The 12,140-nt window shown below is 41.9% G+C and overlaps 1 protein-coding gene across 2 annotated transcripts in view; it reads left to right on the forward strand.

Annotated features, from left to right (window-relative positions):
- Positions 1-12,140, forward strand: part of plxna4 (plexin A4) — a 238,656-nt gene that overhangs the window by 19,864 nt on the left and 206,652 nt on the right. For both annotated transcript variants that reach the window (XM_084345362.1, XM_084345361.1), the window contains exon 2: positions 8,297-9,645. In XM_084345362.1, the coding sequence (XP_084201488.1) occupies positions 8,401-9,645 (1,245 nt within the window). In that variant the 5' untranslated portion in view covers positions 8,297-8,400. The remainder of the gene's footprint in view (positions 1-8,296; positions 9,646-12,140) is intronic.

The following is a 12,140-nucleotide window of genomic DNA, read 5'->3' on the forward strand; positions in this document are numbered from 1 at the left end:
TCTCCTCTCTCGTCGCCTCAATGTACGTTTAAGGGACTGGAAATGATTTCTGGGTCACTGGAGGAGAGAGGACGAAAGGAAGCATCAGTCAATGTAAGGGAGTTGGTTAACTGGAGGATGTGTCCTTGGCAAACTATCATCATTGCTATCCCACCCAGATCACACTTAGTTTGAGCACTGACCATTTTTTATTCATTCATTCACCCTTTTTTTAAATCTTGAAAAATCATTGAGGGCAAGCCCTAATTTTCAATGATGTCGAGAGCACAAATAAAAAAAACAAGTAGGGGTCTCTGCTAGTGGAGCAACACAGACAATGGTCCCTCACTGCCTTCCCACAAACATACTATGCCAGTTGTGTTTGATATGGCACAACGCACTGCTTTCAGAAAGCACTGAAAACAAAAATATGCAACAAAGACATTGATCTTTCTCTAATGCCAGGCTGTTGTAGGAAAAATAAAAATGATTTTAAAAGTGATTTAAAGTACTTTCTGACTTTGTCAATATCATCAAATGCAATGCTTAATTTTGAAAGCCTTTTGGAAGCTGTTTGCATGTAATACAGTAGTGCAAATCTATATGAACTAAACCTTGGTTAGACTGAAGGAAACAGTTGAAGATAGATGAAGATCCTCATCTTGATCTGTTTACTACAACTGTTCTGCAGCTCCCATGAACTGCATAATCTGTTTGGTATGAGCTGCTTTCCTTTAACAGGCAGAACAGTGGGAGATTCCCTTGAAAATTGTAGGTACAGATTTTAACACTCAATACTTGCGTTAATAATTAAACATAATGTATTATTTGCAGTGCGTTGATGCTTGTAAACACTGGGTTGATTGCTACATTTGTAGTACATAATGTCAGAGTCTCTCAGTCAGTTTTCTGTCATTCATATGATATGTACCCAGTTGACAGTACAATCCTAAGGCTTTCTTTATAATATCAACAGCTCTGTGGTGGATTAGACCTCCTAACCCCGATCTAGACAGGGTATCTGGTGACAGTAATCCATGCTGCTAATCCACGTCTTGATGTAACCAAGGACACCCCTCCTTCTCTCTCTATCCTCTCCGTCCTTCTTTTTTCTGTTCTGCCACTGCCTTCCTGAGAGAGATGAGTGTGCCATCTGTTTTGTGTATCAGCAGGGGTTAGCTTAGCCTGATAGGCATGTTGGACCTAATCACTCCATCATTATTTAAGTTTTTGTACGTCTGTTTACAGGTCTGCATGTGTGAATGATAGGACTGTACAATTATTCTTTTACATCTTTTCTCTTGCTGTGCTTAATAAAAATGGCTCTCAGCCACGTTGATTTGTTTGTTAATGTTTGTCATTCCCTTGAAATGGGTTGTAGCTGCCCCCAAAAGTTATGGTTTTAATTATTGTGTTGTTGGCAGCTGGCAGTTTTACACTTCCCACACACAAAAAAAAGTGGAAATGCATGTGAAGCAGTAATAATTTAACTTAATAATCATGATTGCCAGATTGAGAGTGCTGACTTAATAGATGTATACATGGTCATACTTGATGTACATGCATGTTTGTGAATGCTATTTAAGGGTGTTTGTGGTGTTTTTGCTTAGCCTAAGTCCTGTGAGAGCACTGAATTAATGTTTTTTTTTAGTGTGTGTCTACGTTCATATGGAGACTTATGCAAATTTGTGCATACGTTCTTTTCTAAACTTTCAAGTAATAAATAACTGGATTTGTGTGAGGGAGAAACGTGTGTACGTTTAGGTTGGCGTGATGGTAACAGTGAGTTCTCTGAATCCTCCTGTGCTCTTTCCCTAGCTAATTCTCTCCTTTCTGCAGGCAGGCAGGCAGGCAGGCAGACTGTACTGTATGTGTTGTTGTTCGGGTTTCCTCTTAGCTACAGCTTCTCCTGAGCAGCATGCCTCGATAGCAAAGGCCTGTGCTTTTTTTCTCCCCAGCCACTAGCAAGCTGAAAAAGCCTCAGTTTACTTTGCTCTAGTAATTTGATTTTTGCCAGTGTTGTTATAGTGGGGGGGCATAATGTACTGTTGTTGTTGCCAAGGTACAATGCCAGTTTGTGTGTGTGTCGAGAGGGCATTCCTGCTCTGTATGCTCGCTGTGTTTGTGTGTATTCTATGCCGAAGTGTCAAGTTGGAGTGTGTGTCTTGCTGTGTTGTGTTTGTGTGTGGGTAGTCCAGCCTGTATGTGTGAGTTTGTGCATTTGTGATTGTGATTATGCTGGGTAAGTGCAGGGAGGCTGTGTTTTCCTCCAGTCCCAGTGTGTGGCGGCGATGCAGAGTGACGCTTATTCCTCTGATCAGTGCCAGAGCTCAGCAGGGGAGGGGGGTGGATGGAGGTTTGGGATGAGAAGGAAGGGGGGGGACTTCTCCACTACAGTCAGTACATCCACCGATTTGGGACACACATCTCTGTCAGCTTGTTTTCTTTTTCTTCGTCTGTCTCTGTGTCACTGTTTTTCTCTCTGTCTTTTCTGTCTTTCTCTGACTCCCTCGCTTGCCTGTGTTTGCTCTCTTTTCCAACTCCCAGTGTCATGCTGAGTCTCATACAATACTGATCTACCACTACTACTAGTAGTACGACTACTACTACCACGCCTTCTCACAACCCAGATCCCTCCACCCAAAGCACCCAGGACTTGCCAAATGGCCCATGATCACTAGTGAGATGACAAGTGGTAGCTTATGAGAGATGTAACAAAGCTGCTAGCAGCAGTTTAGCAGTCTCATAAGAGCAGGTGCATAGCCTGAAGCAGTGTTCATGAGGCCTTAAAAGTACCAGAACAGCAATCCACCACCATGACCCTTGCCAGCTGATATCATGTCAACCAGAGAGACACATGCCTGTAATGAACAGCAGTGGCTGACAATGGCACTGTACATTTCCAGTGACGCAAAAGCTAAAATAAGCCTTTGGTCTCATGAAAACAGTCAGTAAAAGGCACATATTGACATATGATAAACTATTAATTGTTTTGAGCATTTTTTAGACATTTGTGGACACTAATCACCATTTCTTTTTACCATTTTCTGACATTTTATAGACCAAACAACTAATTGATTAAGCAAGAAAATAATCGACATTGAGAATAAACATTCATTGCTGCCCCCCGTTGCAGAAAAGATAAAGTTTCTGTCAACTGTAGTACAGGTAGCTGCTCTAATTTCTCCTAAAAAAATGTATGACTAAACCAATAAAACCAGTGAGCTTCTGTATCTATGATTTAACAACTACCATTTAAGTACTGCAGGGATGTGGCAATGGAATTATTTCAGCAGTCATCAAAATCTTGAAATAAACTGTAAATATTACAGGATGTGAGTGAGACTTTATGATGTGAAAGGTGTGATCTGCTCCATTTTTGAATGCCAACTATAACATTCTGTACGAGTGTGAGAGGAGTCCTTTTTTCTGACTGTGACTATCTTAAATCCTTTTATGCATTCAGCCATCTTTCCCTCCATCTCCCCATTTCTAAGCAAATGGACACAGCAGTGAGTGACCTTCTTGTGGCTGGAGCAAGACATGCACTTAACATCTCCATTACTTCCCTGAAACCTCACTGACCTCTCTTCCTTTTCACTTTGCATGGCTATTTAACTTTTCTCCATATTCTGTCCTGCATTCAAGCCTGTCTAGTTCTTATACAGTCTTAATTGTTGTCTGTGTGTTCTAGCAACTGTCATTCATTCACCTCCTTTCACCCTGTGACAGATTACCTTAGATATGTGTGCAGAAATCTGTTTTTTCTTTATGAATATAAAGGATTATGTGTAATTATCCTACTTCTTACTCACTCATAATCTTCTAATCCCATTTGACTCATAGTGTTTTTATGAATGTGATGGTTATTTTTGAATGTTTTCACACTGTGAGAAGTTAAGCTGTTTACCAAAGACTTTGACAGTTTCTTCATTTTTATGTCATTTCTTCAACTTAAATGCCTCCCCTCCGTCAGAGTATAAATAGCGGGAGATTATTTTGTCGAGGCTTGCTTTTTGTTGCGTCTCCGCCAATTGTCATGTCTGGCCTCGGTTCTCCATTACACAATCTTTACCACAGCAAAATGGCTCCTGACATATCCATAATAGCTTTGCCTAATACTGTTGTCCCTGAAATTAGCTTTGCAGCATCAAAATACTTTGTCTGAAACAGGGCAATTTGTAGCAGTTGATCTTTGAACCTGACTGGTTGTTGTGTCTTGTCTGAAGTTTTGTGTGATATTTCTGACAGCCAGACTAAATATATTCGTGAGACACAGAGCCGGAAAAAACATCATCTGGCTTAGGATGCGGAGACACATTTTATCCATCTGCCAGCACATTTCTGGGGTATTGCTGTGAAGATGCCACTTCACCTGATGGAGCTCAGACACAGCCTGAGATCTAATAAATCTCCTCTCCTCTCCTCTCCTCTCCTCTCCTCTTAATTGGTGAAGTCACACATTTATAAATGTAAATGCAGTTTTTATGTATTTACCCTTTTAGGCTGCAGTTTTACAGTTATCATGTGATTCTTCCTGGCTGGCTGCTGACAGCATTTAGGAACATGGAACACCAAACGGGAAAACGGAAACATACCAATTATTTTCTAAAGACTGAGCTCATATGCAGTTTTGAGTCTCACAGATGGAGATAATGCGCGCAAACAGAGACGCACACACACAATGTTATTTTTGCCCACAGTTCCAGCAACACTGGAAATGTATGCGTATGAGCGTGGTGCTAGTCATGAATTCATTAGCACTCTTTGATGTCTATGGGGCTGTAAATGTGTGATTGTCTGTCTGTGTGTGCGAGTGTGTGTTTGATATTTGAGTAAATCTGGCAGCTAGCCAGGAGCAGCCCGCAAAAAACTCAGGTCACAGAACTTGAAGCCCTCATTATTCGGGCTGAGCAGTATGTGTTGATAGATCATTATAATGTGACACGATGACTTTTTATCGTCTTAAATTTCAGATGTGATTTTTGATTTTTTTTACCCAGTCCTAGCTTTTATGAGGTGCTTTTGAGGAGATTTTAAAATATCGAGAGATATATCGTGTAACGTGATTCAGACTAAAAATAGCCGTATTGTCCAGCTCTTCCCTCTCTTTTGCATCTCTTACACTCAAAGCAACATTTTGCAGCATGCATATTTATTTTTATTAAGTGGACAAACTATTTTGTCAGTATGATTAGAAGTTATTTTACGGTCATGCCGTATTTTGCGCTGGCACTCAGACATCATCACTTTCTGTCATTTTTACCACCACTATCACACCTAATTTTAATATGCATATATAATAGCGGGCGAGGGAAAAGGCATGTACTAATGGCATGCAACTGGATAAAGATAAACAACGTGTTAGAATAATCAGTCTGCTTGAGCGTGTGTGTGTGTGTGCGCGCGTCTGATGTATAAATCGTCAGAACCAAAGTACGCTTTAATTAATGGCGCTTGATGATCAGCAGGCAAAAGCAAACAGCGACTAAACGAGCTTGCCCCCCGTCAGGGAGGATAATTGCATTTCACCAACAGATTCATGTGGCAGACACGCTGCTATTCCAGGGTACCACTGATGAGAGTGTTAATTTTTTGCGGGTATTTCGTATTTTGTCCTTGCAAAACTCCCATTTATTTGTCAGGGGAGACTACTGGGAGCCTTTCTTTTCTAGTTTTTTTGTTTTGTTTTAGATGTCAGCTTTGTTTGAGTGTGGTAGTGTTTATACTCATGAGGATAGGTGGATGTGAAGGTGGTATAACAGCCTCTCCCTCTGTCTCTCACTATGTCTCGCACTGTTCTTTTCTCCTCTTGTCGTCTTCCCCGCTTCGTCTCTTTTTCTATTAATAATAACTGCTGAATAAAGTTGTCTGGGAATCTCAGAGAAAGGCTTTGTTATGGCTGTCCCTCCTGCTAGGTAAATGAGAGGTGGGAGCTCTGGTGCTGTTCCCTGTTTGAGATTAATATGCAGCACCCCTTTTTATTTTTAGAGGAACATTATGGGCTCACTGCCCTGTCATTACTCCTCAAGTAGCAGCAGCAGCAACAGCAGCAGCTTCCACAAGCTCCTTTCTCTAAACCCCTCTCCCTGCTGTCTCTTCTCTTTAGCAGTTGGACACAATAATAGAAACACCTTTCAGTGCAATTCCCCTGCAGCAAATACCGATTTGGTGAATCTGGTGATGTTTTTTCTTCTCGGGCTCTCAAATGTTTGATTTTAACACTTTTCTCGCGACTGTTTTTTGAGGTTCAGTTAACATCTTTTCTCTAAATTTGTATTACCAGCAGGGTTATTTTATGACATCTGAAGTGTTTCTATTAATTTTGTCCACATACTGTATATCCCTTTCTCCTTTCACACATCCTGCCTATAGCTTTGGTAATGATCACTCTTTGACTTTCTCGCTCTTTGGCTCACACACGTCTGAACACACATCACCTTTCTATCTCTGTATCAGTTTTTATCCCTCTCATCATCCTCTCTGGTCCTCTTATCATGTGTTGAGAGCCTGTCTGCTCTGTTCTTTCTCTCTCTCTGCCTGCCTGCCAGGAGATGGAGGGGAGATTGGTAAGATTGCAGTGAGGTTGCATTTGACACCACCACTACTTGTGATTGCTTGGATATGAACCTTCGATGAGATCTGTGGCTGGATAATGTCAGGTAGCACCACCATTTATGGCCGGTAGCTTCCATAGCGATCATAGTAAAAAGCTTCTAAAGTGTAGACTCAATTTCTTACAGCGGCCAAAATTAATAAAGTGAAACTGACTGAAAATGTAATTGTTTGCTATGCCTTGAAATTATTGGATTTTTTCCTATTTCTTATTTTACATTGTTGCTTTTTTTTTTCTCTGAGCAAAAAACACAACCATGACATTGTTCAATAAAAGTGCCTCTTTTGCTGCAAGAGATTTGCATTAAGTGTGACAGACAAGCTCTTGCAGAGCTTTGATATGAGGGACACTGTTGGTATTATTTTTTCTATTTCTATATTTTGCTCAATCATGCTGTAAGCACAATACTCTTTTAACAACTGAGAACCATCTTTTTCTGTGATTTAAAGTTGTTGTTAGGCTGTCTTTTGCATTTTTTTTTTCATAAAGGATACATCGGAAAATATCTTGTCAATGATGGCATTTCGGTTTCAGTAAGGTATAACGTTGACCACACCAGAATAATAATGAGGAGCTCCAGTGCAGGAAGCGTTTTTGATTTGTGTGGCAGGAGCTTTATTCTTGTGTGTGTGTGTGTGTGTGTATAACTAACACCTGGATATTACCCAGGTGAACACCACCTCCTCATAACATTCAGCTTGCCACAGGAGAGAACCTAATGAGCAGGCGGCACACACCGGGGAACACCATGTTTACAGGAAATGCTGTCATTTCCGCTTGATAATCTGTGCTGGTGTGTGTCTTACACTGTGTGTAGGGTTGCTTTGACAGTATAGCTATAACAGTTCCACCTACCAATGCATTTTTATTTTAAGTGGCATAGTGTGTGTGTGTTTGTCTGCTACGGCTGTATGTGTAATGCTGAGCCTTTGCAAATGACCTAAGGACTATAGGGAAGCGTATTTCTGCAACCACTTGCATTTCCTCCCTAATTGTTCATCTTCTGCCCATAAACCCCTCCTTTGTGTATGTGTGTGTGTGTGTGTACATGCTGATGTGTGTGTGTGTGTGTGTGTGTGTGTGTGTGTAGGTATGTTAAAGGGAGAAAGAAGGTCCTTTTCTCTTTGCTAGCAGTGTCAGCAGGTGAGCTGCCCTATTGGGAGAAAAGAGAGAAATCGCCAAAGCATGCAAATTGCTACTCCAAGGGGAGAATCAATTAGGTGCATAGCGGCTGGAGCAGAAAGGCGAAGAGAGGCGGAGAGGGGCAGGGGTCCATGCAGAGAGATGGTGCAGAGCCATGCTGATCACCTCCTCTGAGACAATGCATTACTCCTCCTCTTCTGTCCCCGTCCTCAATGCAAGGACTGATCCTATTGGCTAAAGCTGTCTCTGCACACTGCCTTTTAAACTTCGACTGTGCCTCAGCCTCATTCCTTTTTTGTCTAGCCCATTTCTTTTCTATGTATAGATTGTACTAGAGTCTCAAATGTGTGGCCTCTCACCTGTTTTCTTCATTATTCCTCGTAATGATGCTCTGCTTTAATCTGTGCCAGATAAAATTAGAACAGAGATCATATAATTGTCCTCTAATGTTAATCTATCAATGCCACATGTCAGTAGCCTTGAATGTATAGTAATTTGTTGGTAATGTTTGAATTCATGTTGCTGGTTCTCACTGGGTTTTGTCTCTTCCCTCTTTAGGTACATAATGTCCTCCGTCTCAAGAGAGGCTTGATCCTGATTGGCCGACAGTACTGAACTGTGCCTCCTTCCCTCTCCTCACCGCTCCCAGCCTCAGCACAGCCATGACGTCCCTCACCAGGACACGGACCTGCTTTTTTGTCTGCTGCTTCCTGTCTACTTTGGTGCTTCCTGTGACGTCACAAACAGTGGTGCATGCTCAACAGGCTCACAGTGCCGGCTCCCAGGTGATCACAGCGTCTCTTCAGGAGGAGGAGTATTCATCATTTCGTGCTGAGAACCCCGAGTGGACATTCAACCATCTTGCGGTGGACTATCGCAATGGCAATGTTTATTTGGGAGCTGTAAATCGCATATACAAACTGTCCCCGGACTTGGAGGTTCAGGTGTCCCACGAGACTGGACCAGATGAGGACAACCGTAAGTGCTACCCTCCACGTATCGTCCAGCCCTGCAGTGAGCCACTGACACTCACCAACAATGTCAACAAGATGCTTCTGATGGACTATCGGGAGAACCGGCTGTTGGCATGTGGCAGCCTCTACCAGGGCATCTGCAAACTCCTCCGCCTTGATGACCTCTTCAAACTGGGAGAGCCCTTCCACAAGAAGGAGCACTACCTCTCTGGTGTCAATGAGAGCGGCTCTGTGTTTGGTGTTATTGTGTCGTATGGCAATGCCTCTCCGGACATGCTGTTTGTAGCCACAGCAGTGGATGGCAAGCCAGAGTACTTCCCTACCATCTCTAGCCGCAAGTTGGCCAGAAACTCGGAGGAGGATGGCATGTTTGCCTATGTCTTCCATGATGAGTTTGTGGCCTCTATGATTAAGATCCCTTCAGACACCTTCACTGTCATCCCAGACTTTGACATATACTACATTTATGGCTTTGCCAGTGGGAACTTTGTCTACTTCCTGACTTTGCAGCCTGAAATGGGAGGTGGACCAACCACTGGGTCCTCCTCTGCTGGTCGGGAACAGGTCTACACCTCCAAAATAGTCCGTCTTTGCAAGGCAGACACCGCCTTCAACTCCTACGTAGAGGTGCCTATTGGATGCATCAGTGGCAGCGTGGAGTACCGATTACTCGAGGCAGCCTACCTGTCCAAAGCTGGTGCTATCCTGGCACGCTCACTAGATGTGGCACCAGATGATGATGTGCTGTTTGCCGTCTTCTCAAAAGGACAAAAGAGGCGTCCACGCCAGGCCTCACAGGACTCGGCACTGTGTGTCTTCTCTCTGCGGAAGATCAACGAGAAAATCAAGGAGAGGCTGCAGTCGTGCTACAAGGGTGAGGGCACATTGGACCTGGCTTGGCTCAAAGTCAAAGATATTCCCTGCAGCAGTGCGGTGAGTACTACTACAATGTGCACACACACAAACACACACAGTATCAGCACTGGGGAAATAACTACTGTATTGGTAGTTATTTTGTTCCACATATACACACATTGTCTACTGTATACTCTACCGGAAAAGGATATTTCATGAGACTGTATTAAGAAAAGAAAATCACTGATGATATCTTTTTGTTTCTAATGGAGGGACACTACAGGTGAGTATTTCTGTATCTCTGTAGTATGCTCTCCCACGTGTTACTATAATGAGCTTCGGTGCACTGCGGGAGGCCTTCATGAACACTATGTTGTTGGGTGGGCTCATGCTCCATCACATTACGATGAGATATTAACAATCCACTGCCTCTTTTAATCCGCTCACCCTTTAAACAATGCAGCTGAATGCTCAGCCAAATTACCATAATTCCATTCTCCATAACAGCATTACAAATTCAGTGATTCAGTTCATTTGATTTCTCACTTTGTGCACATAAAAAACAAGGTTAAATTAGGTGTTACGTGTTTAGACCATCTTCGCAAGCAGTCAAAGCTGCTTCATCTATTTTGTTTTGTTGATCTCATATTGTGTCATTAATGAAAGCTGCCAACCTCAAGAAATGCAAAATGACCTTGATCAGAGTACATTTATTATTTATCATGTTTCTCTACATGTAGCGTGCATGGCTAAATGAACCATGCTCACTTGCCAGTTTTGAGTTCAGGGAGGTATAGATAACAAGATAAAATAGCCTGTGCCTGTTTTTCAGTGTGCAGTTAAAAGTGTAACATTTCATTTTTTTCTTTAACTGACATTGTAAGTAAAGTATTCCTCTACTTCATTAAATAAAGCAAAACTTGGTGCATGCAACCTCCATCCAAGCTTTGTATCATTAGAGAAGAACACTGACTTAATGTACTGGTGAGCAAAAATACAAATATTTTATCAGGAAATATGATCATTGCAATGGCAAATAGTGTTTTCCTCACTCAGGCCAGTGATATGTATTATCTACAAAAGCTACAAATGAAAATTTATACAGCCACAAATACTTGTAGCAAGAATTTCATCGCTTGGTCACGGTCATATTTCAGAAACATAAATTTGATCCTCTCGAAGCTGCTCAGTCCATATTGTTCTGACCTTAGCCATGCACTATCTCGAGACATTATGAAGTTGACCCTCCACTCGTGTTTGGTTCTGGAATCACAGTGTTTATCTATTAATCCGTCTCTGGCACAGCGCACGTTCCGGGGCGCCTTTGTCTGCTGCTTGAGGGCCTGATAAATCACGCCTGGGGTGGAGCTGTCAGCAGGGAGAGAGGAAGTGTGAGGGAGCACACAGGGGTTAGCGCTGAGGAATGATGCCATTTCAGCATGCGCCACAGTATCGCCACCGCCACCGCATAAATTAGACCCTGCTGAACAAGTGACGGTGGACTCTGCAGGAGATAGATGAGTTCTGACACACATACACACACGCGTGCCACCACACTTTTTAAGTATGGCTACTGCAGAGATGGAGAAGGTTGTTTTTTAGAGGCAGAGAGAAGCTATTGGTGAAGTGGATTCACAGCAATAAATACAGTTTTTACATGTGAGGCTAATTAAGTGATTTATTAAAATGTAGACCAGATAATTCTGTGGTGCTACAGCCATAAACTGGGAGTCATATTTGAATACATACACACATCACACAGATACATCAAAGGCCTATTGCTTGAGCATTAGTAAATTAGTAGATATTAATATATTAGGCCATATATTATAAGGATGAGTGTTTTCACAAAGAGAACATATTGCATGCTGAGATGAGTAGAGCTGAGGGCAAACTTTCATCTCATGTGTATGTCTGTGATGGCTGGTTGTCTTTCTAATATCCCGTGGTTGTTTTTTTTTTTTTTTTGTGATTCGTTGGTTGTTAGTTTCGGATTAAATCCTTTGCTGCCTTAAATGATGCATGACTGGGAGCGCTATGTCTCCGATTTAATCAGAAATGTAGTTTAAACTTGTGGTCTCCGCTCTGTGCATCCCAGTGGTATAGAGACCCAACATAGACATGCACAGTACATGTACATACACATGCTCAAACTCTTTCTTGAACATACCAAACAGAATCGCTCAGAAAATTGTGGAAGTCAGACTGCTTTTTGGGTTATGCTGCTCTTAATTGAGGAATCACACAACCACATAAATATCAAATAAGGGTCTTACGCACTTTAATACAACTCTTACTCTGCTCTTACACAGTCTTGCTTTATTAAGCAAGCATAATTTCTACCCGCAGACTCAATACAAGTGGTTGCTATTGCTATTGGATCAAAGATGGGATTTAGACTAATAAAGATAGCATTTATGTACATATACTGCATGTGAACAATGTATGCAGTTCCTTAATGTGTTTGCGATTCAATCACATAAGACAATCTCCTTTTTTGAGAGAGTGCATTTATTGATTAAAACTATTTCAAAAATCACATCAATGATATTTTATACGATAAGGAAGTCACT

This window comes from Pagrus pagrus (assembly GCF_965226575.1).
Source record: "Pagrus pagrus genome assembly, chromosome: 23".
Taxonomy (NCBI): domain Eukaryota; kingdom Metazoa; phylum Chordata; class Actinopteri; order Spariformes; family Sparidae; genus Pagrus; species Pagrus pagrus.